General features: G+C 43.2%; 1 protein-coding gene across 10 annotated transcripts in view; it reads left to right on the forward strand.

The window, feature by feature from the left end:
* Positions 1-609: 609 nt before the first annotated feature.
* RC3H1 (ring finger and CCCH-type domains 1) overlaps positions 610-27,302 on the forward strand; it is a 63,143-nt gene continuing 36,450 nt past the window's right edge. For 4 of the 10 annotated variants that reach the window (XM_050712250.1, XM_035537492.2, XM_035537494.2 and 1 more), the window contains exons 1-2: positions 610-801; positions 23,779-24,146. In XM_050712250.1, coding sequence (XP_050568207.1) covers positions 23,916-24,146 — 231 coding nt within the window. In that variant the 5' untranslated portion in view covers positions 610-801; positions 23,779-23,915. Of the gene's footprint in view, positions 802-1,982; positions 2,104-17,453; positions 17,594-19,111; positions 19,508-23,778; positions 24,147-27,302 lie in introns of those variants that run through there. The other 6 variants (XM_050712248.1, XM_035537495.2, XM_050712252.1 and 3 more) reach the window with 5 other exon arrangements.

The raw sequence follows: 27,302 nt of genomic DNA on the forward strand, positions 1-27,302 counted from the left end.
CGCAGGATGGGGAACAGCATTCATTCCCACACACACACACACGCACACACCATCTTTTAAAGTAAGAAAACAACCCCAAGGTCTAAGGTTTGGTGGCGTGAGGCAGTCACGGTGGGGAGGGCAACCGCAGCGCGCCCCGCCAAGGCAGGGCTCCCTCAGCTGCGGGCGCTGAGGTAAAATGGCGGGCTGCGGGAGGCTCCGAGCCCGCACCCGGCTCCTCAGGACACATGTAACGTAACCGAGAGCTACAACCTCGGCCCTATAACCTCGCTGCACCCGCGGTGAACGCTAGGGACGAAGTAACGAGGTGGAGGAACGAAGAACAAAAAAAAAAAAAAAAAAAAAAAAAAAAAAACAGAACAACCCAAAAGGCACGAAGGGTAGAGGGAAGCGCCTGCTGCTCCTGACAGGAATTCGCGACGCCCTCCCCGCAGCGGGTGACAGCACCCCCGCCCGGCAGCGCCGGCCCCTCGCCCCGTAGGGCTCTACCCGGGCTCCAGCCCGTGACTCGGCTCCTTCTCCCGGTTCCTCCCCACCTGTCGGGGGGGCCGGGCGCAGGAAGGGGCGGGCGGCAGCGGCGAGGCGGTGCGGGCAGGCAGGCGAGGCGGAGCGGAGCGGGGAGGCAGCCGACGCACAAGATGGCCGCTGCTGCAGCGGCGCTGGCGGCGGCGGCGGGGCGACGGGAGGCGGCGGCGGCGCCCCGGAGCCAGTGGGTGCTGGAGGCGCAGGGCGCTGCGGCCACCCCCGTGTGCCGCAGCTGAGGGGGCCGGTGGCCGCTGCGGGGGGAGCCCGGCCCGTGTGGTGAGTGCGCTGCTTCCCCTGAGGGGAACGGAGCCAGGGGTGCGGGGAACAATGGGGCGAGGGCGAGAGGGCTGCGCTCCCGTCCCGGAGAGGGGTCGAGGCGGAGGGGCGGGCGCTGCGCTTGGCGCTGGGGCCCGTGCTGCTGCTGCCTGCCTCGCTAGGCCTCGGGCTTTTGCCGGGCTCGATTTCTGAGCGCCCCGGGGAGGGAGCTGCTGAGGCCGGCGGAGGCAAAGGGGGGCGGGGAGGGCCCGGCGGTTGGGCCCGGCCGGGTGGGGGCGAAGCAGCATTGCCTCAGGCTACGGCGGGGGAGCGATAGGCGGCTTTTGTGCGCGGCCTGCGTCTGCTGCTGTTTTTCCAGCGGCCGTGTGTGCCTGGAAAGAAGAGAAAACTAAATCCCCGCACGGTTAAACCAGCACCAGGCGCAGCAGCAGCAGCAGGAAGGCCGGAGCCCCCTTCTCCGCGCCGCCCTCCCCCCGCCGGTTGTCGCCCTTTTGTCTGTGGCGCCTCAGGGAAGAGCGAGGTGGCCCTCGGCCGTGACAAAACACAACAGAAACTCCGCTCGCTTTCACTAGTTTTTGGCGTTATTTTAGCTGTCGGATAACAGGGCGAGGATGGGTAAGGTTTCGTGCCGGGAGCGCGGCATTGGGACAGCCGCGTTTTAATGTGTTTTGGTGGTTGGGAATGTCCTGGTGTCGGTTGTTGTCCTCAAAAGCCATTGTGAGGTCTGTGCCATTTTATGAAGAGCAAACCGATGTGCTTATTTTTTCCTAAGAAGTGGGAATATTTAATTTTCTCCACGTGGAAGTATGTCTTTTACCTAAGAATAGCTCTCTTATTTTTAACTTTCAGTCAAGTATGACTGAAAAATCTGCCCCTCCCTCCCCACATAGTAGGTACTGTTTTCACTGGGGTTCTTGTTATACTGAAAATGGCCAAGTAAAAAAGTGCAAAAATAATCAAAAGGCAACCTCGGCTGTAGCAGAGCAGCTTTAATCACTGTAACTGTTTTAGCAGTACTATCTTTTAATGATCCTGTTTATAAGGGAAATGACACTGTTAAATTCTGCGTTTATGCTCTATTCATGTCGTATAGCTACACAGAATTGTTAGGTAACTCTTGGATACTACAAGACGGAAATGTATGTGTTCCTAAACTTATCTTTTTTTTTCTACCCCTTTAGTTTTACGAGGGCAGCAGGGCATGAGCTGGCGCTCTATCAGCTGTAAATATCTCTATTTGAAGTCATCGAAGCTAATAGGAGTCTTCCTGGTTGCACAAATAGCCCGGTGTTCTTAGGAAAAGTATGTACATTACTGACAGTTTCTAAGCTTCACCACTAGACCCATAGACCATGGCTTTCTTTAGTCTGTTAATACCTAATGTGGATATGAATTTATGGTTTCCACTAACATAAATAGAGACAGACCTTATCAGTAAGGCACATTTCTTTTTCTCTACAGTTGCTTATAGCTTTACCTTCCTGTCCTAGAAAAGGTTCTGTCAAAGCAGACAGCTTGATGGGTTGGGTTGAGGGAGATTTGGAAATGCAGGTACTGTCAACATACTCTGTTTTGACAACCAGAGTCTTGAGTGCCATGCTCATCTGTCACTTTTGTGCAGCATTAACATTAATGGAGATGTGTGGGAAGTTGTTTGTATGTTTTCTGGGATTTGTCAGTGTTGTATCCAAATTATTTTAGTTTAAAACAAAAATATTCTGGAGACTTGTAATATTATTGTATGATGATAAGTATTTTAAAATCTAATGTTCCAATGAACAGGTGAATGTATGAATCCAGCAATTGCATTCATTAATATGTCAAGGTTTAATATAAGAGCATCTTAGGACACATATATTGCTATATAATACTACTGGGTCACGTTAAAGCAGATGATGGAAATTAACAGGATTGCTTTTAGAAACCTCTGCCAGCGATTCACCTGCAGTCTGGGTGGAAACCTTTGTCAATCTTGTTGAATTAAGCACTGCAGATGCTAAGATTCAGTGAGCAAGTATATTAAAAATATTGACCTAAATTATTTATGTTTAATTCAGAGGCCTTGAAGGTGATGATAGTGATCACCTCTGATGATGGTGAAGTCTGATATCACACTTCATCTAGTGTCTGTATCTCCTAACTAACCACTGTGGTAAAGGGATGTCTTTATGATACTTAAAAACAGGAAATTGACCTTTCCTGTTTTATACTATTTAATAATATGAAAGATAATTACCTTTTTTACTCCACCTGAGAAATCATATAGCTTACATGCTGGATACCTGCAACAAATGTTTCATCCCTTTGGAAGAACTTGTGGAATTGTAGCTTTCAAATAACATGAAGTGTAAAACTGCACGAAAAGGAAAGTGCTCATCTGCATTTAGACTCAAGCATGCATCCCCAGTGTCTCAAAATAGCTATGCAGCAGAGTGCTGCAACTGTAAGATACCTTTCAAGCAGACAATCCTTTGCAGAACTTGCGAAGTCTGTGCATTGTGTAAAATTCTTTTCCCCAGTAGATTCACTGAATCATTTCACAGATAAAACTGTGTGGTTTTGCGGGTTTGCTCCCCAGTAAGTTGAAGAATAGTTGTTTGCTGTAGCATACCAAGTAATACTGTCTGCTAGGCCGAAAAAGAAATCTGGCTCAAAGTACGAGAGATAAGCCACGGGAGAATTTGTACTTTGAAGTTAATGCCTTAGACTGCATTTGGTAATGAATACGCAGCTATTATCATACAGAATAAATATATAATGTGTTTCTGTTTTGAAAGGTTATTATATAAACATTCAGCACCAGCTGAAATTGGTGTGACCTTCAAGGTTACTTCTGTGTAGGCTATATTACAGTAAAGCAATCTGAAGTTTTACAGACTCATGATAACTGAGAAAGAAAACCACAAATATTTACTCTTGTTACTTTCCTTTCTGTACGTAGATATTGGGTACAGTTCCCATCACTTACTTTGGTCACTTGTTTTTCTCAAGAAGTACTTCTGATGACATTATCTTGCATCGGTTTCATTTTCTTCGTTACCGGTACGGTAAAAGCTGCAATGGTATTAGATTTCAAAGAGCTAACTGATTTCTAATGCTTTTTTTTTATTTGTGGAAATGCGTAACTGGGAAGAAGGTGAAGCCCTATTAGGTTGTTAAAATAGTCCTTCTGACATAAAAAGACTGTCTGGTTAGAGTGTTTTTGGAAATAACTTTCCCGTTACTGCATGATAACAACTCGTTGTGTGGTACCAGGTAAAGGGGGAACTACATTTTGTGATTGAAATATCAAGATTTCTATATCTTGCTGAAAGTTTTTGTGGCCAGAAGCAATACCAGTAGTACAGTGCTCTGTGCTGGAATTGCTAGAGAACTGTGTTTTATGCAAGATTTATTTATTTATTTTTCCCAGGAGGTTCCTTTTCAAAGTAGTTAGGTGTGTACGTGTGGTCTGGCGCAACTTCTGGCAGGTGCAAATGGCTTGTTATGTACATCAGCAACATGTTACAGAAATGTTACGCAGGCAGACTGAATAATTTGCAGTAAGGCTGGCAGAATAACAAGAGCAGGTTACCATTGAGAAGGTGGGTAGCTCTTGGCTCTGGCCCAAGCTTTAACTTGTGAGCAAGAAACTGATGCCTTATTTAGATGAGAAATGTCACTTCATCTGGTTAGCAGCACTTCTTGAGCACCAACCATTGACATTTGAAAAATCTAAAGACTTAAATTCACACAGATAAAGGACCCAAACATCCTTTACAGATTTCTACATGGAAGCTATTACTCAGCATACTCTTTTTGAAAAAAGAAAACAGGATCTTGGGAAGCATAAAGGCCACATGTAGAAAAACAAAAAATCTGTGTCACTTGATTGTGTGCCTTTACTTATGCTATTTTGTACAATGTTACCTAGATGATTAAAAAAGAGGAATCAATGGGAACATAGAAAAAATCTTCATGTGAGAGGTGGTTGGGAGGGGCATGACATTAGTTAAGGGAAGAGGATTGTTTTGACAATTAAAAAAATAATAATTTTTTCCTGTTTTGCAATGTAAGAAATGGAAGATATGCAGTTAAACTGAGGAGTATTGCAAGTGTAGCAGAAGGAAAGGAACCAATCTTTCCTTTGCTTCACACAGATAGTGGCAGTCTCTGGTTGCTTTATATTTTGAGACAGTGCAGAAAAGGGTGTTTGTTTCGGTGATGGGTAATACAGCGGTAAGGCGAGTCGAATTCAGCATTCCAGAAGCTGCAGGGTTTATTGACAATTATTCATCCCAACCTCAATGTCACTAAAATAGCCATAAGTGACAATGTTCTTGCTGTACAGAGCCATCCCACCACTGATTCCTTGCAAAAAAATCTTGCAAAATCAGTGTGGTTTTTTTGTAGTTCTTCTCATAAAGCACCATTCGTCAATTACACAGATGTTTAGAACTACGACAGGGGTGCACATTGTGTTAATCTGGGGCTTCTGTACTGTGATTGCACTTCGGCTGCAAGCCTGCTGAAGAAACAAAGCATGTGGAATAGCTGTAGTAACTGAAATACATGCTGCTCTGGGAGGTTCCTGATTCCTTTTGGTTTGTTTATTGTTTTAACAAAGCCTGGTTACTCTCATCCTTTCACTATTCTGTTTAAGTATGTGTTTTAAAAATCATGCTTTTTAACTACTGTTTAAAAGCAGGCTGTTACATTTAACATATGATCCAGGCATTCCAAATACCGCTTTTCAGAACGCTTCCCTGTTTACCAAACCCTGTCAGGACAAGCTTTGAAGGTTGAGGTCTGGTTGTTTTAAAATTTGTTGTTCATTACAAACTTCTGGTTGATCAGCTGATGGAACAATAGTGCTGTTAGCCTGGTTCTAAAGGCCTTCTCAGAATTTCCTCTTGAAGTCATTTATAGCAATTACTTCAGTTAAAATGGTGAACAAGCGGGAAGGTTTTTCAATTAAAACTTTTAACTTCCCTTCTGTTTTGAAAGGAAACTTCTGGTAGAGAAGCAGGAATCCTGTTTCTTTAGTATGCATTGAAGGTCTTCAGGGACCTGCAAGCTAATTATTTTTGATAAATTGTTGCAGGCAGTGTTGGTCTCCAACTCAAGTTTAAGAGCTGTCTTTTGAGGCAAAAGAGTCAGGTCCAGGGGAGGTATTGCAAAGAGAATGAATTGAAATTCATGCTGAGGGTGATGGTTTTAATTACCCACTTATTAGTAAACCAGCTTCTTTGGAACACTCCCACTGTTCAGTAGCATTTTACATTCTCTGTGCTTTGTTTTTAGAGTAAACGTTATTCATACTGACTTAATCCTCTTCAGTTGTGTGGGGTTTTTTTTGGTAGCAGTTGTATGTGAATCAGTTACTCTTCCACGTTTTACTGCAATGATTGTGTAATATAAATGCCTTCTTTCCTGCAAAAATGAGAGTTAAATAAAACTTTTAACTACTGGCTCCTGCTTGTCTTGTAAGTCACATGTTTTTTGCTTGTTCTTTTCTTTTTTTTTCCCCTTCCTTTTCTTATCAGTTTGGAATGGAAGTTCTTCAGGTACTATTTGACATTTGGAACTGTACAAACAAATGAGAGTGGTGAGCTCCTTCAGTGTTTATATCTCTTGAATCTGGTAATCACAGTACAGCAAGGCTAAAGTGGTTTGTATCTTTTTTTTTTTTTGTATGACAGGATGCAAAAAACAAAGGAAAGACCTTGGAAATTATCAGCCACTAATTTAAAAGAAATAGTAGAAAGTGAGTTTGATTAGCTTACGTGGCGCTCTGAACTTGTGACATGCTGCATAAACATTATTTTATGACCATTTGTAATTCTGGCAGTTATGATGATCAGACTTGATGAGTAAATCTCATGTTTCAGGGTGTAGGCTGTTCTCTGAGTGGCTCAGTAGAAAGTTTTTCCCTGCCATTACAAGTAAACATTGTGTTAATGAAATTTTGAAAATATCTGTTCGTGCTCACGAGTCTAGTGAAGCAATCATCTCTGTTTGAGATAGTTCGTATTTCAGTCTGTTTTACAAAATCAAGCCCGAGTTTTGTGCCACAGTCAGGTGTTCTGGGTGTTTTGTGGAACTACAAAACAGCAAAATGCTGTCCTACTTCACAGAGGAGGTATAGAAGAAAGAACAATGTGTAACTACTGGGAAGCAAGTCTCAGCCTCCCCCTCCTTACATGGAACACCTGCACAGTACTCGTGGTGTGTGTTTTAGCTGACTTAGGGCTTGAAGAGGTAGGTATTTTTTTTGAGGTCTTCTAGAGCAACTAAAAAGTCTCTTTTAGATGGCAGTTGAGTGATTTATTTTTTTTCTTTTTTAAGACTTGTCTGGCGAACTCAGGTGTTCACAAGTAACATACCAAATTGACAAAGTACTGTGTTGTAAACAACAGAAACAGTCAAATTCAAAAGATCGTGATAAATAGTTGTTGCTTACAACAATGGAGGTGAACAATGACAGTTTCAATAGTAATAACTATTGTGTGGATAGATGTTAACATTCAAAAATATTTATATTTTTTGAAAGCTAGAAAATGACTAGCTTGTACTCAGCAGCTTTTATTCAGCAGTTCCAAAAGAACATGAATTCTTAGTTTTACTTGCTTTGTAAAGGGAACGTGGATTTTGTCTCAAGAATAGATCGGCACAACGCAAAATCTCACAAATGACTAAAGCAAAAATGATAAAGAACAAATGAAAGAAAATATCACTTTCCCATGTATCTCTTCAGACTTCAAGTGACTTTATTGTAAGGGTCTTTGCTTGCTTGCTAAAATGTGCTGTTTTTTGTGGGTTATTTTCTCCTCAGTGTGTTGATGTCTTTAATGATCTTTCTGTGGTATTAGCTACTTTCCTTCTAAGTATTCTGTTGGGTTGGTTTGTTTGTTTTTAAAAGCTTTGTTCTGATCTGAGCCACTATTCAGTTCATCTAGATAAGGTAACAGAGATGGCATATTGCTTATTAATTTTGTTGCTTTGACAATCCAGGATGGGCTGCTTGGATAATGGAGCGGCCGTGGGACTCTTTGTTCTTGGACTTTGCTGTCGAGTCTCAAAATGTCACTGCTTCCTCTGGAACTGATGAGAAGTTTGGGAGCATTGTTCGTGGCACACTCCCTCGTGACTACTTCGGTTGTTGCTGTAAATTTGAAAGATAAAAATAAGTTAGGTTAAACTGGCTTGTTGAAATGGATTGGTAAGTTAAACCAGAGGCTGCAATTCAGGCTGTCCTTCCTGTTTATGAGTCATTCTCCTGTTTAATTGCGTGAAAAGGCCTTCTGTAGAATTAATTAGAGGAGAGATCTTAGAAGTGCTGCAAAAACCTTGCAGTTTAGTTAAAATGGTGATTTTTTTTTCTAATTTTAGTCTTCCTTGTTTAACCTCTCAGGCCTTGACGATGGAAGCCTGGATACTATCTGTGACTTCTTTGTAGGTGATGCATGCAACAAGTGGAAAGAAAATGTTATCAGGAAAGTGAGAATTCCTTTTTTAAACTTTCGTTGGTTGGAATAATCCAGGCTATTAATCATTTAAATTTAAACTTTGGTTGGAATAATCCAGACTATTTTAAATGACTGCTTTGTAGCCAGCAGTCATCGGACTCTACAGAAAAGTGTGAGCCATCAGGGATGACTTCTGACATTGGTAATGCATGTGCGCGTTGTTAGTTCCTTGTATTTGTGTTCACGTGACTGCTGGCTGAAGGCATGGCTTCTGCAATACCTTTTTTATGCTGTTTAGCTATTGTGTGGTACTTTGTAGAGAGCCTTTTCCTGACTTGAAGACAGCTTACTACATGTTTCCCTCTGGTTTTCTCTTCTGAATCATCTATTCCATTTGTCAGTTTTAAGGATGTGTTTGTGTTGAGGGCCTGCGAAGAGATGAAAAGTTATTTCACGTTGATAATTGTGGCTTAGTGCAGAAGAATGGTGTTGTGGACGACACTCTCTGAAACACTTGACCAGAAAGCAAAAAGGCGTGGTTCAGTTGGTACTTCTCAGGTTAAGGACTTGCAGTAAGTCACCTTTGGTTGCCTGAGTGAATTTGGAGAATGACGTTTTTGTTTTGGCCTTGTCCTTTCAGAGCTGCTGATAGAGAAAGTCTGACTGGGTTAGAACAAGAGAACTCTGGTAGTGGAGGCTTGGCAGCTTTGTGGCCACAAATGAAAATACATTCCATAGGTTATACTTGTACAAAATGTATCCTCTTTTTCCTATTACCAGAGTTGTTGAGACTTATCTTCTCTCCAAGCACTATAATTTTTGCGGAGTATGTTCCGGAGGGGTGGGGGAATGCTTGGCAAAACTTTCACATCTCCTTAATGTGTGATGTTCTGTCTCAGTTCTATAGCATTTGCGAAAAGGAATGAATAAAAACAGGACTATTCAGATGGCATTAAAAACTGGCAAGCTACCTTAAGTGTTGTTTTAACATTTTTTTTCTGTACCAGGTGTGTCAGAAATAAACCAGTTGGATTATTCTACATTAAGCATCAATGTCTCTGCATTGCAGCTAACAGAAATTAAGTATTCCCCCCGCCCCGTTTTCGAAGCCTGAGTGAGGATTTACATGGCTTTAGCAAGCAGAAATCTGTAGTTAGTTTTTCAGTCACTCCTTTCTCAGTGGAACTTCTTGGTCAAATGTTTCTAACAAAATTGCACACAAGGACTGGGTGGGGATGTCTCTGGGTGTGTTTCTGAGGAGGAATTACATGATCACAGCCATTTTTTATGTGGGTTTTTAGCTTTGCTAGACCAGTTCAGAATAGAATAACTTGATCTCTGTCAAGCTGAAGCTTGGATATGATTCAGATGATTTCAGGACATACGTGGAAGAAGGCACCCACAGGAATAAATGGTAAAGTAAATTGCACGCATAGGTATTCGAGGACGTAATGGCGTGGCTATCGCGTTAGGCAGTGCACGATGAGAGCAGGGTGTGGTGTTGGTATTACTCACTGGGCATTAAAATGATCACAGGCATAGTTTCTGTTATGTAAAATCTGAAGAAAAAAACATGTCCCATTGTGTTTTCCTTTGAGTAATGTATGCATTGACCTGTGAAATAAAAATGGTAGCTGTCTTGTCCCCCCGCCCTTTCCCAGGAGGGGGGGACAAGAAACCCTCAGACCAGTTCATGTGACAGCAATGGGGAGCCTTCAGGAAGGGGAAGTGAGTGACAGCAATCCTTTCCTTCAAGCCTAGCTGATAAGTCCTGAAATTGCATTAATGAATTAGTGTAGCTTTTGAGAAGTGGGAATAAAATCAGTCATGTTGCTGTGACGGGCTGATATATGAGCTGTCATTACAGAATGAAAATTGACAGTAAGCCTGTGAAAATCCAATGACTGCAGTATGCTAATAAATACGTTTAAATGCTTTGTTCCTACTGGGCTTTGTATATCAAAGAAAATAATTCCCAGACCAACTGCAAGGGCTTCACGGTAGTTTTGCTTTATGGATTTTGAGAATTTTCCTTTGGATTGTTTGTTTTTAGGTTTTAGCTTACACTCATAGCTTTTATTCCCAAGCCACTAAGGAGGCGTTGGTATAAGGAGGCATTGATGACATGGGTGGTAAGATGGTTTCAATGTCTGGTTTTCCCTTCTTCTGCCTTATAATATATTTAGATACCTGCTGTGTAGCTGGGGCCTTACACAGCACAGGACAGAGGGTTTAAATGATCTGCTCATGCAAATACTGTCAGTGCAAGGCTTACTTAGCACTTACTCTGTCTTGGTCTGCAGCAAAGGGAGTGTGATAGGCAGCTAAACGCATGCGCTCCATTTTAAGATTCTAAGAGAAGGAAACTTTAAAAACGCAAGTAGCTTTCAGTGTGGTCAATGTGTACAGTAACTGCAATATTTATTACCAGATTTTCTCTCAAGGTACTGGAACAGGTAATGCTGCAGTCAGGGCGTGTGAGGGCCCAAACGTGCATAGTCTCGCTGCAGCCTGTGATGGTGTGCCTGTTACCAGCTCGTGGTGGGCTGGGGCTGCTTCCAAAAGAAAATCCTTAGCAGGAGTCAGAACGCCCAAGCCAAGTACAAAGATGTTTCACTGAGGAGCTACTCTGGTTTTCTTTCTGAAAGTCTTCTAGTCCTTTCCTTAATGAATAAGGTTCTTTAGCAGAAGTTTACCCTTTGCTTTTAAAAATAGACTAGTTAGCATGCCGTGAGGAGTTCTGTGCTTTATACTGATAAAATCCTGGCAATAGGACACATGAGATGAAGGAAGCATCCTCTGTATTTTTATTTTACTTGGTTCTGGTTGCTGGTACTGCTAAAACATGGTGGTAATACGTTTTTGGAGATGAATAAGTCTTATAATACTTAACTGTATAAACAGTTCTCTGCTAAGGCAGCAGCAAATAAGAGCACTCTGGTCTAAAAGAAGTACGTTTCTGTAATAGATCTCCTCTTACAAGGCTCGAGTAGCAAAATTCATCAAGTTGGCAGTGGATTTTAATAGGTAACTTCCTGGGATTATATTTTACCCTTTTGCTTCGATTATGTTCAAGTTATATAACTTGAAACTTTTAAAATGAGTTTATAATTGAAAATCCCCTATTAAGAGGTTATCCGATAGTCCTTTTTCCTGTTTGAAGTCAGGCTCCTGCCAAAGATAATTATAATTCTCATCCAGTACTGATAGGAGGATCAATGGGATGTTCAAGGCTTTCCTTTTTTTCTCTTACACAGAACTGTCTTGCGTTGTTTGGTGTATTTAAAAATATATCAAAAACCATGTAGTTTTCTTTTTTGTGGTTAAGCTCTGAAATGTCTGTTATTGGATAAGAGTGGGTGGTTAATGGAAACCTTGAGACTTAAGCCCTTAGTTTCCATTCACTAAAACCACATGAGTATTGTTTTTAAATGATCTTATAAAGCTGTAAAGATAAGATGCTATTTATAAATCTGGAAGGTGAGACTAATACCAAAGCAACACTTTTTTTCTTTTTTTTTTCTTAATTGAAGGGTTAGGTTGAAAAATCCCATTCAGGAGTAGCAGCTTGCCCCAGGCTATTTCTGGCCTCCAGGACTGCTCTTTTTAGCAATTCTACGAATTGAATCAGCATGCCAGTAGCATTTAAAGCAAATGAGGCTCAATTACATTCTGAGTCAGAAGTACCTGAATTAACCTGCTTTCCAGCAAAGGTGGTGTGACCTCTCCTACTGATATTCGAAGACTTTTAAGCCATGTGTGAGTGGTAATTTAAAACTGCTGGGAAGTGTTGAGCGGGTTTGTCTGTGTTGCTTTGTGTTTGACTTTTTGTAACAAAACTGTGCTCAGAGGTGTGGAGAAAATCTTGGAACACTGTGTTTGACTAGCTTCATTTTTTTTTTTTTTTGTGCAACAGTTGCAACAGAGCTGAAACTGTCCAGGCTCGTTGCCATTACTGCAACGAGCTGCCTCTTAACCTTGGATGACTCCAGAGCTTTAGCTAGGTTGGTTATTAAAACACAACTGCAGCCTCTGCCATGGAAACAAGCAGAATAGTCATCTGTGAAACTTATGTTCTTTGTCTTAATATTCCCACTATTATAATCAGTGAAGCTTCTGCAGGGGTTGCCAGAGGGGTGTATGTGGCTTAGTTCGGTCCCCTTGAGCTATTTTTGTTAGCTACTGTAGTATTTACATGATTGCCTCTACATTTGCAACTCCGGTTCTAGGAGCAGTGGAAAACTTGAAGAGGTACAAGCTGCTACAGCATTCACTCATATTCAGAGAGCACTTTGCTCACCGTGGTGAGCCAAAAGGATGGTTTGACTGTATTTGCATGATTTGCACTCTTGAGAAACATTGGTTAAACCTAGATGGGGAGCATTATTTTTGAAGCATAGATGACTTTGTAGGCGCACTTAGCATAAAGGAGCAATTTGATTGATTGTGGTCATTTGAGTTGCTTGTTCCATTTCACCTGCTTTTGTCATGCCTGACTGTTATTCTAGTCATCCTCGTTGGTAGGGTTGCTTAGTAGGGTTTAAATGTGTAGTTAAAATTTAGCTGCTACTTCAGAGATGGATTCTATTAGTGAAGATGTACTTTAAAAGTCTGTTGCTCTAGTTGTTGCACAAGAAGCTGTTCATGGAACTGCATCTAATAACTTGGTGAGTACGTGTTGATGCTATAAGCGGCTGTCTTGCAGTTTCCCTTTCTGTGCTTCCTCCCTCTTTCCCTAGTGTTTCCAGGGCTGCTTGACCAGCTGACAGAGCTGGAGCAGCTTCTGGAGCCTGTAAAGAGCTAACATGGGAAGGAGAGGGATTTGGTTTTGGCAGTTTGTGGGCCCAATACAGATGACACAGATGTGTCTGATCTAGAGCTGGCATGTGCAAGGCCATGCTGCCTCTCCGAGAAACAGTTCTAATTTGCCCCAATGTAAGCCCTGCACAAACCTGCACTGCAAACCCCAAATAGGTTTAATTAATACATTTGTTTAACTGTCTTCATTGGTCATGCAGTTAAAACACAAGTCTGGATGCTTCAGTCTTCACAAGGTTAAAATGGTTAGCCCATGTTAGCGTGTGGTGAGCATTGCAGGTGCTGTCTGCTGTCTTAGTGAGACAGGTTTCTGTTGCTGTGGTGTTAAGCCACCTTTGGATTATCCCGCTTGTAGGTAGAGGTATTTCCAGTAAACAACTTCTAACAATACTGGTTTTAGTTCTTGACGGGACAAGCGCAGCAAGTCTTAAACTGTGAACTGGGAGAAGAATGGGGAAAATTTAGATTATCCTCTGATAGCAATTCCTCAGTCTGTCTACCTCTGCTGCTTGGAAGTGACTGTGACTGCAGCATGGTGCAAAGCAGTGTTCTGACAAATGTTTTCAAACCTGTGCCTTTTCTGCAAAGCTGATGGTATCGTACAATTTTGTACTAATGTAGAAATGATATCACGTGGTTGACTGAACAGGTTCCCAAAGAAGAGCAGTTGAGTTCTTGAAGCTGATGTAGTTTAATAATTCTTTCTCAAAACATTTGAGAACAGAGAACATAACAGGGAGTAGAATTATAATGGGGTTGGGGGGCGCAAAATGTTTTGTTGTTCTGAACGCCTGCTATCATGAATGTTGTACCAATAACCTAGATGCTCCATTGCCTTTTGAAATAACATCCCAGTAGTCTACAGATTATTTTGTATACGACATAAAATAGGAGATCCCTTCTTTTGATTACAGTACATTTAATAAAATGAACTCCTGAATTAAGAAACAGGCAGGCGTGCAATGCTTCGATAGGTTTCTGTGGCTTAAAAATTCATTACTGCTCTTTGATGACTTTGTGCTTTTATTAAAAGATCTTTTTGATGTTTAAATGCAGTCTTCCAAAATAAACTGCATTTGAAGGTAAATAGAGTAACTGAAGCTTTATTAGAGACTATTGTTATGCAAACAGCTATTAACATGAAGCCTTTAAAATGGAGGCAGCATCTACTCAGTGACTAGAAAAACCAACTCCTAGTCAAAGCAATTAGAAGGAAGAGGAACTCCTGAGTCAAAAATTTCAAATGAACACTTAAAATACTTGTTTCTTGAATCCCTGTGAAGTTCTGTGTAAAGTGGGATTGTTACGGTTACATTGTACTCTTACAATGATTCAGTGAAATGGATGCTGCTGCTTTCCTCTGCTTGGCAGTAGCCAGGTGTATTCGCTTAATTCTACACTTGCAGTATATTTCAGCATTTCTTTTCTGTGTCACCTGGAATTTTGGACATGTGAGGGTGTTGTTGTTGTTGTTGATTGCTTGGTTTGTTTTCAATCTACTAGGTAACTTTAAGTCAAAACATCTTTGGTAGAGTCAATAGTGCAATGCTAGCCGTTGAACAGAGGGGGAAGGAGCTGGGTGGGAAGTTCTAACTTATTACCTGATTCTAGCCCTGTAACTCTAGGCCCGTAAGTCTAGACATATGTTCATTAAAGTTTTAACTGTAAACTTTTTTGCTTTATTTTTTTTGTTTGCTTTGTTTTTTGAGACAAACTAACAAAAGCACCCACACAGCTCCCAGAATTCATGCTTTGGTAATTTCTGGATTTTTTTTTCTTTTCAGAAAGAGTGGCTGAGTTGCTTTTATGGAAGTTTGCAGGTGGTGGTGGCGGCACTTATTAGAGACTGTGTTAGTGGAGGCTGGGGAGGGCTGCTTATTATTTTTGGACAGTTTTTGGTAAATGTCACTAGGCAAACTTTAATTCTAGCCTTCTCCATCTCGCTGTTACCTGTTGCAGTGATAGCATTATTGTAGCTGTAGAGTTACTGACATCAAAGCAGTACTACAGCTGCTGAATCAAGCTGGGACAGAGATCTTAGTAGAGAGTAGGTGACAAACAACACTTTCTAATTTTTTTTTTATTTTTTGTTGTTAATCATTGTTTTTTTTGCCTTCTGTGTCAGTGAACCATCCTGGGTCTTCACGAAATGATTAGTATCTACTTATCTCCCCAGTTCATGATGAAGGCCTTGCAGAGGCAACAAGGTTTTTATTCCCCTTTTCCTAAACCTACTTTTCAGCTCTGGAACACCTATAGTAGTAGTCAGGTAACCATAGATTTTTCCTGCATGGAAAAGAATGATACTGGCCTTTGTGATTTTGATGTTTAATATAGATTGTCTCATTAGCAAATGCCCATCTCGTTATTGCCACATTGCTTTTGATACTTCACATCACAAGAAGATGGATAGAACAAATGTTTCACCTAAGCAAGCATCTCAGATGCCTGTGCATCGGCAGTGTTTGCCATCTCTAGTTCACTGCCTAGTTCCTGTTGCTTTCTCTTTTTGAAGTTTACTGCTGCTTAGATTGTTTTGTTAGGTGAGGTGTTTGCGTGGCTGGTCTGCTGCCCAATTTCAGTTAAAATAAGGTATTTATTGCGTAGTTGCTGCCGACCCATATTTCTGCCTACCTGTGTTTATTAGAGAGGTCCCTCTCGAACCCCTAGCTGGAACCAGGGGATGTCTGTGCAAGCAATTTGACTGGAATATCTTGGAAGGGGATCCTTAAGGAAGGGTAGGGACTTCTGAAGCTGACAGCAAGAGCTAATGTGTGTCTGTACCCTCAAATCTGAAGACTGACAAGTTTGTTCTGGTTATTTCTGCTAGTGTTTCTCTCACCAGTGTTTGATAGCAATCTATAAATGTAAAAACTCTTTTTTCTCAATATAGGCTCTCGTATAAGCTCTGCAAAATACCATAGGAGAGAATAGTCCTGGATGCAGCAACTTTACCTTCTGTTTTGGTCTCCTGGGATGGATCATGTCCTCTCTCTTCCTTCCCCAGTGACTTAGAAAAGGCCTCAGACTCAGTCATGTCAGCATGTAGCTGTCTAGGGGCATATCAATTGCTTGATAATTAGTTCTCATTCTCACATTAGCTGTTCTAATTCTTAGGTGTTCAGAAAGCAGCCCTTTGAATGGCGTCTGCTTCTGGGAGAAAGCGAAGGGTTTGGTTCCATCGCTTCTTGCGAACAAGGCTGGTAGCTCCCGAGTGTTCGACCCGTGGAACCAAAGCCACTCTTCTGAAAACCGTTGTGAATATTTCAGGTGCTATCTGCTGTTAATCTGTTTAGTTTGTCCCTGATTTTTAATCCAGGTTTACTCGTGCTGCTGTTACAAGAGTTTGTGCGTTTTCCATGCAGGTGATTAAACTGAAATGAAAATAAGGTGTTCTGGCCCTGCTTGTCTGCTGCTCGTTCCCTAGCCTGAATCATCTGTGGATTTAGGTGTCCTTATGGTTGGTAGAAAATTTTTCCTAGGTAATAGACCATGAAACCATTTGTTATTAGGGGTTGGTCACTTCCACTTTCTTTTAAACAAGCTGTAAGGGATGTCTGATATCAACCAGAAATGAAGAAGTTAGTCACGTCTGTCTTCCCTTACACTTACTGTCCCAGCCGAGCGCAGGCTGTGTTGTCAGGGAGTGCGAGCAGGGAGGTTTCAGCTGCCTTTCCACGTGTGTTGCCTTCTCATGTTCTTGGTCCCAATGGCGTAAATGATCAAATACTGAAGGAAAGTTAAGAAGTCAAGAAAAAGACACATTAAGCTTCATTCTGTTTTTTTCTCACGAAATGCTGAGTAAATGACTTTATCAGTTTTCTGGTCTGTAGGAAGTCTTCAGCTCTTGCCTCACAGGATGTTGTGAAGCTCAAATTGTTTTAAATTGCTTTTAGATCCTCTGTTGGGGAGATACTAGAGCAGAGTTGTGATATTCCCTCCCCGCCCCCGGTGGTGTTACAAGCCAGGAAATTTCAAATGAGGGATTATAACATTTTGTCCTTAATTGGCCCCATTTTCTGAAGGAACTTTACAGATTGCCAGATAAGAGACTTGCATGACAGCAGATCCATTTCTTCCTCTGTTTTCGTAGCTCAGATACGTTACTGAGGAAGACAAAGCAAACCTTGAACCTGATTTACCTGAGCTTCAGGGGGTTTGGGACAGAAGCTTGGTGGCATTCATAACTTTTATTTTTCTTTTTTAAGAGTCTTCTGGTCACCAGAGCCTGATGTTTTTTACATGGCTTTGAAAAAAGGGTGGGAACCAGTTACACACAGACTTCCAGGATTTGCTTTTGGGTGGGAATTTCTTTTGTTACCAAGCTCTGTCTTCTGGACGAGTGCTCAGCTGCTGGGGAGCAGGCATGCGCAGCAGGGGAGGAATGAGGAAGCGCTGCACTTGCTGCCAGCCTGGGGTGCACAGCAAAGTTTCAGAGAGCAAACGGGGGGGGGAAGCTTAACCCGTCAGAAATACTATTCTGGGCTTGTCATGGTAGTGGTGTTCATGGAGCTCCCCAGGCGGAGGTAAGAAGCTTTTTCTTCTGCCTACTCTTGTCAGGCATGGGCTTTCTTTCTCTTTTTCTCTCTTCTTTCCTTTCTTTTTTCTTTTCTTTTTCTTTCTTTCTTTTTTCTACCCCTCTCCCCAGGAACTTTTCTGTGGAACTAGATAGGGAAAACACTGGCTGGTGTTTGTCCTGTTCTGCAGACTGTGAGGTTGGCTTTGGGGTGTGTGTGTGTGTGGCTTCAGCACGCCTTTTGAGAACAGTGTGTTTGCTAGGCCGTATAAACAACCGATTACTTCTGGCTGCTCAGAGTTTCACATGGGTTAGTTTGTCAGTTTTTCCCAAAAATGAAATTTGGTACTTCTTTAAGTATTATGTGCTGCGCTTCCCATCGGGAAACAGAAGCTATTTGTGTTCTCAGAAATGATCTGCATTACATGGAGTCCATTAGATTGGGAGGCTTATTTACTTAAATATTGCTTGTGAAGCACCAGTGAAAATCGGTCGTGTCTGTGTGGTAGCAGGTAAGTCCGGGAGGGGTCTGGTTGTCGGGCAGGGCTGCCCTGTGTGCATCTGGTAGTCCCTATTAGCCAGGAGTTGTTTTACTGTTACCTGCTCGCTTCGTTTAGGCTGTTGACTTGTTTTTCATCTTGAGTGTCAGAGAGGTTTTGAAGTAATTAGTGTCTCACCGCATCAGTCCAGCATGAGAGAGGATCACATCTTTGGCTAGGTTATTCTTTCTCAGAAATTTTTATGGTACTACCAAGGAGTAAGAATCTTGAAAAACTGATGTTTTCCTTAGTAGATTACATTATAGATTAGCCAAGAGCTGTATTTGCATGAGCAGGTTGGTTGGCAAGGCTCAGTTTGTTTTGGCAATGAGGAACTGCTTTTGCATTAAGTTTTGCACTAAGTAGGCTTGCTTGTGTGCTCGCTGTTGGAGGAAGTTCTGCTGGGTTTATTTCTGAGTAAGACTCAGCAAAAATAATACAGCTTCAGGACAAAAGGAAAAGCAGGCGATAAAAATGACTATTACTCAGAATTTTGGTCTTCAAACGTCCAAAAGAAGCTGATACTGCTTGGGTGAGAAAAGCTGAGTGAAATACCGTAAAGAGCCCTGTACAGCCAGGGGAGCAGGCAGCGCTTTTAAGAGGTGCGTATCCTGAAACTGCAGGTGAGGAGCAGGGCTGCCCTGGAGGTGTGCTGAGTCATCTGCCTTGAGTGTAACGTGACTGCGGCCGGCCTGCTCTGGCGAGCGGCGCTCGCTGGGCTGTGACGAAGGGACACATGATACTGCTGGGCTCGGAGTTGGGTCCGAGTAACGTGGCTGGGAGGGAAGTCGGCCGATACTTGGGGCTTGTACAGAAGGGCTCAGGGAGTGCAGTGAACTTGGAGGGAGTTGAATTTTAACCGAAAGCAGAAGGGAGTCCGCCTGTGTGTCGTTACGTGTGGAACTTGGGGCCAGCAGTTACTGGCACGAGGCAGTGTGGATTTTAAAAGCATCTTCATCTCGAGGGGTGAAGCTCCAGAAGCTCTCCAGTTGTGCGTGAGAGGCTTTGGCCCCGAGGCATAACGTGGCTGGGGCAGGAGGCAGCTCCCCCTCTGCGGCCTCGTCCGGAGCGGGGAACATGATACGGTGTCGTGCCGCTGTGCCGAGGCTTTGCTGTCTGAAGCAGCGACAGAGCTCTCCGGTGGCATCCCAGGGGAGACAGGTCACTGATCTGATTGCAGTGTGACATTTCCAGTCTGGGTTAAGGATGGAATCTCAAGGATTTTTGGGGGGTGGGGGAGGATGCAGAAGAGAGGAGACCTTACTGATTTTTTCCAAGTTCTAACTGGAAAAATAAAGCCTGTACAGAGCTAAGCATAAGCAGGAGACTTGCATGCAGACATTTCATATGTTCAGACTGTCTCTGGTCCCAGTGCAGTACCCAAGGTACGTGTCTCGGGGCTTCTTCATTCCTAGTTACAGGTCCTTGTTTTCCAGTTTTTGCACCGTGGATGTCTCGTAGTGTTTTTTTTTTTTATAGTGTTCTTCCCCACACCACTAGCACAATGTGTGAGTAGGAATCTGAAGGCAAGCCTGGTGGTAGTAAAGCTTGCTTGCAAAACAACAAAAAAAAAGAGAGCCTATTAGCTCCATTTAGGGTAGGATAGGTGCATGGTATAGCATAAAGCGACACTAGCAACTGAAATATCAGTAAGTAATTTCCAGGCAAGTGTGCTGACTCCTCCTTGGCCTGAGATCTGCGGCCTATTACTTGAACAAACGGTGGGCCCTGTTTAAAATGTTAGCAATTCAAATAGTGTCTCTAACCTTTTACTCACTACGCTCCTGTATGTGACAGCACCTGAGTATTTTCTGGGTCTTTTTTCTAGCATGTCTTTATCTTCAGTCATGCACAAAGACATGTGTAAGTGTTTAAAATATTGGGAGTTAATGTGTGAGAGAGAAGACAGAGTGGGCTAAGAAGTCGTAACGTTCTGGGGAGGGGGATCTTACTCAAATTGGTATGTCTTGCTTACAGGCTTTACATTTTGCTCACCGGACTCCATACCTCTGGCATAATCCTGGAGAGGCATATTTAAAAAGCGTTGCCCCATGAAGGCATGAATATGCTTTCTCTTATCTGTTCAGGAAAGTGTTCCCTCTTCCAGCACTGATGGTTCTGATAGCTGTCTGTGGCAATGAAACGCTGTTTTCCATTGTCTCGCTGCAGCTTGTAATTTCTCCTGTGTTTAAAGTAGCTCTTGGAAACTAAGTATTTTCTGACTTACAATTATTTCCAAGGTCATAGCAAGTCACAAACCTTGCAAAAACGATGCATCTTCCCCAGCTTCACTTCTTATGTACCCCACCCGTCCGTACGCTTTGTGGCTGGGAGAGGTTTCTAGCGGATCTCAGTGCATGACTGCTTCCAAGCCCGAAGACTGAGGTCCCAGCTGGGAAACCGAAGCCGTAGACATGGAAAACTGCGTGGCAGTGGCAGTGCTTGGGGTGGCGCCAGCCCTGGGAGCTGTCAGACCCTGCTGTGCCATTCCCACCGGCCACAGGACTGGAGGAGTTCTTGGTTCTGTGCTGCTCTGTTTGGGAGATTTATTGGCGGAGCAGGGTTTGGTGCTCGAACAGCTATTCTTTTCCTCTGTGGGGAAAAGGTTGGCTGGATCGAGCCAGTTAGCCATCTGTTTCAGCAGTTAGACTGCGCTGAAATGGATGGCTTCCTGAGGTTTCTCCCAGACGTATTTTCTATTGTCAGTGCTATCAGCGGCCTTCCTCTGGCATTTAGGCACCAGAGCACCTCCCCAGGTGCTGCGGAGGGAAAAGCTCAGATCAGCGAGGGGTGGCAGGGAGCTCCGTGAGGTGGAAGGGGAGCTGTCACCCCTGGGTGAGACGTGCCTCTGTAGCCATCGCATTCCTGCCTGTGCGTGAGTGCCCTCCTGCCCTGGCTGCTCAGTGCCAGGCTGCGGCTGCTGAGGACCCTCCTGCAGTGTGCTTGTGTGTCAGCCTGGCTTCCTTTGCTTCCCAGCATTTTGGAACCTGCCTTGCTAAGGGACCAGTGATGCTACGAATTACTCCCTCCCTCCCTCCCCCGACTGGAGAACAGAAACTTCTCTCTCTAATGTTAAGAGTGTAAATATATGTGACCTATTTCATTGTGCTGGCTTTCTTAAGTGGCCAGAGGAATGAGCAGGAACAACATGTCTGTTTTTTTTAATTAGTTAACTCCTGTGTTAATGTGTGTTCAAGTCTCCTCTTTCCACGTCTGAGTCTGGGGTGGTGAAGTCTCTGAGCCCCCCTCTGCTCGGTCTGTTGGCAGTGTAGCTTTGTGTTAGCGTCTGCTTTTAGATTTTCTCAGTAAAAAATTGCTCTTTTTGTTAATGCTTGGTTTAACATGGTGGTTAATAATCAATGTTTCAAATAGACTGTTCCAATTACTTCTGAATTGCAGATGAGTCTGGGAAATTGTTTCTGGCTATTTTAATGCCAGCATGGTAGGAAGGAAGCAATGTGATTCAGCTCTTAAACCGTGAACCTCGAATGGTGTTTGGCAGGGCGCGCACTCTTTATGAAGCTGTGTACTGCTCGTTGCAGAAAGGATTGTGGTGTTTCAAGGTAATTCCTATTACAGATTGGCTCACAAAGAGTGATTCTAGATGAGATGCCGACTGCCAAGGCTTATTAATAAATGGAATCGATAAAGGAAGGGGAGGCTTGACAGTAAACTCCCCACATGTTTTAGGCAGTTAGCTCAGTCAAGTAACTGACCAGTGTAAATGTTTTCCTTTGGGATATAATGATGCACTAGTAATGGGTTTGATGTGGCGGTCTGCTGACAAGATGAAAAAATACTGGCTTTCTAATAAAGGGGTCATTTAGGGAAAAACAACACCATTCAGCACGGGCTGCGGGATGCCGGTGTGTTGGGGTTAACGCCTGCAGTGCCTCTCTTCAGGCAGGGTGCTGCCGAGGAAACAGACTTGCAATGGATGCCTCCTTATATGGCTGTATGGTGCTGCACGTCTTTTGATGATAGAAGTAACTTTTTATTTTTATTAGCTTTAGAACTAAGCTTCAGATGTGCTGTTGAAACACCACTAAAAGCTTAACTAGTAACTGTTCATTGTTTGCCTTGGCAAAACCATGTTAACTGTGAACAACATCGCACTGCGCTCTGGAACAAAAGCCTGAGGCTTTTCAGCCTGTTTTAGCATCCGATTTTTGTTGCTGTTTTAAAATGCTTTGATTCTGAATTACGCAATTCTAACTTGGAAGTTTCTCTTGGCCTTTACTTGGTGTTGGGATTTTTCTTGTTTTTGTTTTTTCCTTTTTTTTTTTAAGCTAAGATTTGGTGAAAGGTTGCTGGCTTTGCTTTTGTTTAAACAGATAATAGCAAGCAAGTGCTCGCTCCTTGGTGTAAAGCCTAAGCCAGTGCTGTGTGGGAAAGTGAGAGATGGAGAAAAATCTGGCACTAATTCTGTGTTACCTGAACTGGTTTTTGCTGACTTCACAGATTATAGAAAGCAGGAAGGACACTGAGTTTGTTCATTATTGATTTTGCTTCTGATAATGATTCTATTCACATCGATTCATGTCTCCTGTTTGCTGGTTTTTAATGTTCATCGTGCGCATTAAGTAGTCTTGCATTTCTTTATCGTCCCAGAGGTGTCTTATCTTCCGCTCCCTCACAGTTAGTAACATTTGCTTCTGCTGTGTGTTGATACAAAAGTGGCAAATAAGTCTGCCTCCAGGTTCTCTTCTGTTACAGTGTTTGTGTCATCTGTCGGTGCATTAGAAAAAATCTGACTTTCTCTGCCTATAAAATCTCTAGATAGGCAATTAATGATGTAAGTCAGGGTTAGAAAGGGTTCTCGAGGAACAGTTCTTGCTCTTAGAGTCAGAAGTGACTTCTGGAAGTTCTTCCTACTTTTGAGGAATGGCGCTGCTTGGTGGACAGGCTGAGGGCAAGTTCTCAATGCTGACTTACACCCCATAACGCGTGGGGATTCCCAGGATAATTGAGATGTGCCCAGATAAGTCCCTGTGGCATAATGCAGCTCTGTGGGAATCTGCTTGAGCCTGGGACTGGTGCTGTAGTAGCAGCAGGGGGTGTTACCTGGCACTGTGCGTGAGCTGCGCCGATGCAGGTGGTATCTGGCTGCACCCCAGCCGTTCACCCGTCACTGCTGAGGCTGCGGCAGCTCAGTTGCGTCTGCAGAGTCACTGTGTGCCAGCTTGGAGCCCCTGAACACAGGGGGAAACTTGCTCGTGATACAGGTTTTGGGTGAAGCGTTGTCAAAATAAAATTTTAATCAATACTTTAAATAAATAAATAAATTTTAGTAGAATCAGTACAACGATGCTTTTAAAAACGTCTCGTTTTGTTTCAAATCTAGTTCAGGCTAATTAGCTTGTCTGTAAAGAAAAAAAACATTAAAATGGAAAACTAATTAATCCAGCCTCATAACTTCAGTTGGGTAAGTACCTTGCCTTTTTTTTAAGGATGCATAACAGCAGAAATAGTTCTAAGTGGCTTTTCCAGTGCCAGAGAGTAGCTGGAATTAAAACAAGTTGTGACTCAGTCTATTTAATGTCAGAACTGCCCTCCTAGATGAGCTATACCTCTGCGAGTGGCATTTGCGTAGCACAAAGGGTTTGAAATGCCTGTTCCAGCAGAGAATGCTAACTGTGTTTCTCTTCTCTTTTAGGTTATGTTTCACACTATGTGCTGACTGTCTGTACTTACAGAAGATATTTAAAAACAAACAGACTTTTTTTTCAAAGATTTTGATTCCAGTGGAATCTGTGCTTTAGATTTTTGTCCTGTCAATTAACTCCTGAAGCAATGCCTGTACAAGCTCCACAATGGACAGATTTTCTCTCCTGCCCAATTTGCACACAGACTTTCGACGAAACGATCCGGAAGCCCATCAGCTTGGGTTGCGGCCACACTGTCTGCAAGATGTGCCTCAACAAGCTCCACCGGAAGGCGTGCCCCTTTGACCAGACCACTATCAACACCGACATTGAACTCCTTCCTGTGAACTCGGCCTTGCTGCAGCTAGTGGGTGCTCAGGTAGCAGTGCTTTTTTATCTCTTTCTGTGTTGTCCTCCAAAAGCAGAGGAGGAAAACGATTCATGAATAAAGAATTTGACAGTGTAGAGGAGACATCTACCTTTCTACAGACTGACTGTGGTGATTATAGGTTTTAGACCTATGACATGCTCTAGTGGAACAGCAGGTCAGATCTTGCTTCTACTGGTCACCGACTGATTTGGTGTTAGGTTTGATTTAGTGTAGCCGTGAGCTGTTGCCGAAAGGGCTGGTTCTGTTCCCTTCCTTCTTCTCTAAGTTGTATCCATCCATGCTCTGCTGAAAGCACGAGATGGATAACTTTGTGAGTTGACATTAATCTAAACCCACCCAGGAGAATGGCAGAGCCTGCCCAAGACCCCCTTTCTGCTGCAAGGGGCGCACTGAGGCCAGCTGAAGGGTGATCTGACCAGAATGAGTGCTCCACGGGTGCTACTGGCAGCCTAGGGAGAGGGGCCAGGGGAAAGCAGGACTGTCCTGTTCAGTTGCAGCACAGACTTAAATTGGCATCAGCTTATCGTGGTTAGATAGATCATCAGCAGTTTCTTGTAGCCCATACCTCCCAAGGCTGGACAGGGTCATGATCTTGGGGAGAGGAGGGATGGTCATGTCTAACTTACGGGTAAGGAGCAGAAATGGAGAAGGAATGCAGTTCCCTTATAGCGGCCGTTGTTTTCCCATTTTCTGCTTCCCTGTCCGGGTTCAGCAGAGTTCCAGCAGAAAGTTCAAGGAGATGCGTAGGTCAGGGAAAAGAGATGACCTGTGTTTTGGAAGGACTATAAAAGGAGGAAGGAAAAGTGTTCCTACAATATTTTTCACGAGGTGCTGTGACAAAGATCCAGGTGTGGTTTTGCGACTTTTTTTGTTCTGTGTTTTGTTTGTGGTTTTTGTTTATCAAGGAGTGTTTATTTCTCTTTCTCATGCCGTGTATTGGTCTGGAACTTGTATCAGAAGATTTAAAATTGACTTGTGTTTCTGGCTGTACTGGTGATTCATCCTGCTCTGCAGGAGAGGGTAATGAGCCTCTGCTTCCATTTCTGTAATGTGCATATGCTGCCACCCTTGAAGGGTTTCCAAGCAGTGTGAGATCTGTGGGTGATGCCATAAATATCACCATTCTCTTCTTTCTCCCCTGCTCCATCCATTGTATCTTCCTTCCTTCCTCTTTGGAGTTTCTAGAGTAGTTCCAGCTGTATCCAAATGTCCACGTTTATGATAAAGGTCTTTGCTTCTGCATTTGTTTGGTGGTTTTGTGTGCCTTTGTTACACTTTGTCTATGTAAGAAGCTATGTGATGGCTTAAATTAGAATTTCCACAAAAAGCTCCTCTGGAATTAGATGGAAAATCACCCAGCCCCTGTTACAATTATTAGAGAACTTTATTCTGGTTTTGTTAGTTAGCTGGTCAGAACTTCACACCTCATGCACATACAGATGTGGAAGAAGGGTATGGTAGTGTTGTATGTGTCCTGAGAGCCCTCTGAACTCTAGGTTCGGACTTGGAGCTAATGGCATATTTTTTTGTGCTCCTTTTCATGTCTTAAATTTTCCACGATCCAGACTCATAGAACCTTGTTTCGTGGTGACCTTAAAATCTGCAAATGTCACCAAAAGAGACCGTACTCTCTTCCCTTTTGTTTGCCACCCATTCCTGCGTGCATGCTGCTCACTGCAGTCTGTGACCTGAACAGTACTCGGTGGTCTTAGCGGCGCTTTTGTCGCTGTTCCCACGTTCCCCTTAAGAGAAACTTGTACACACACACACCCCCAGCTCTCCTGGTTTCAGTGAGCATGGTCCAGTGCTGTGAATGAAATCAGCATTCAGTGTAAGTCACCATCCTTTCTCCTCTTCCCCTTCCCTTCCTGGCACCTGTTGCAGTGTTTACCAGACTCTGGAGTACTAGAGCATAGTTAGGCTACTTTGCTGGGAAGGACAGGGAAACTGGGGCTTTTTTCCTCTAGTCTCTTTAAGAATGGTCAGGCTTGACATCTTTTACAGAGGAAGGCTTCGTTGACGGACCAAAAAAAAAGTGCTGCAGAGAAACTACACCAACTTTGAGCTCTGTCTTATGGAGAAGATGGGCTCTCTTTGGTACACATCAAAAAAAATGATCTGAGAGCAGCAAGCCAGATCATGAAACAAGTAGTATCATCAATTTCTGTAACAAAACAAAGCCCACGTTCTTGTTCCGCTTCTTGTCTTAGTTTCAGGAGGTTGTATGTGTCTTTAACCTCCCCTGATCTCTAACAAACCTGTGTGTACCTTAACCTGAGTCCATAGAGACCTGTAATACTTTATTTTTAAATGATGAATCCCAAAAAGCGGGCTTCGTTTTAGATGGAAATACAGTAGAACACAATTATAGCTTTTATCCGGGGGAGAAAAGAACAGTTTGTTCTTCTCCCTTTGGGGAGGTTTCTGAGAAGTTCACACGTTTATGAGTGTTGTATGCTTTTTGCTGGAGGCAGAGGAGGAGAACAGGCAGTTCAAGAAACAAATCTCTTCTGCTGTGACTGGCAGCATTGACAGGATGCCAGGGCAAGTCACATCGGCTGGCTTTCACGCACAGCCACTGGGTGTGAAGCAAGCAGGACTGTATTTCTGCAGAAAATGTGCTACACTTGTCACGCGGGCACCTGAGGAGCAGTAACCTATTTTCCTGATAAGAGCGTTATCTTTGTGAAGATTTCGTTGCTCTAATGGTGAAGTGTTGGTTTCCTGCTTCAATTACTGTCTGCTCGTGAATTTTCCCTCTTCCCACCCCTTTCCAAGGAGTAAAATTGTTTCCCAGTTTAAAACCATACTTGATACGAAAACTGTTGCAGAGATTCAAATTTCTGCTTCCCTGCTGTAGCGTGGGACACACCGAGCATGGACACAGGGGCTGTTCTGTGGGGCAGTAGCTGGGCAGTTTGGCACACATGTAGATAGGATCAGCCTCAGAAGACGAGGGGAGAAGGGCTTGTAAGGAAGGGATGAGAATTATTATTCCTGGGAGGGCTGGAACTAGCTGAGCACCGAAGAGAGAGCTAAGAACATCGTGAGGAAAGGGAGGGACAGTGCCTCTAATACAAATCAGAAAGGCTTTATTAGATCATCCATGGGATAGCTTGCTTTTTAAACTTCTTAGGTAGAGGA

The sequence above is a fragment of the Cygnus atratus genome, chromosome 8 (assembly GCF_013377495.2).
Source record: "Cygnus atratus isolate AKBS03 ecotype Queensland, Australia chromosome 8, CAtr_DNAZoo_HiC_assembly, whole genome shotgun sequence".
Classification (NCBI taxonomy): Eukaryota; Metazoa; Chordata; class Aves; order Anseriformes; family Anatidae; genus Cygnus; species Cygnus atratus.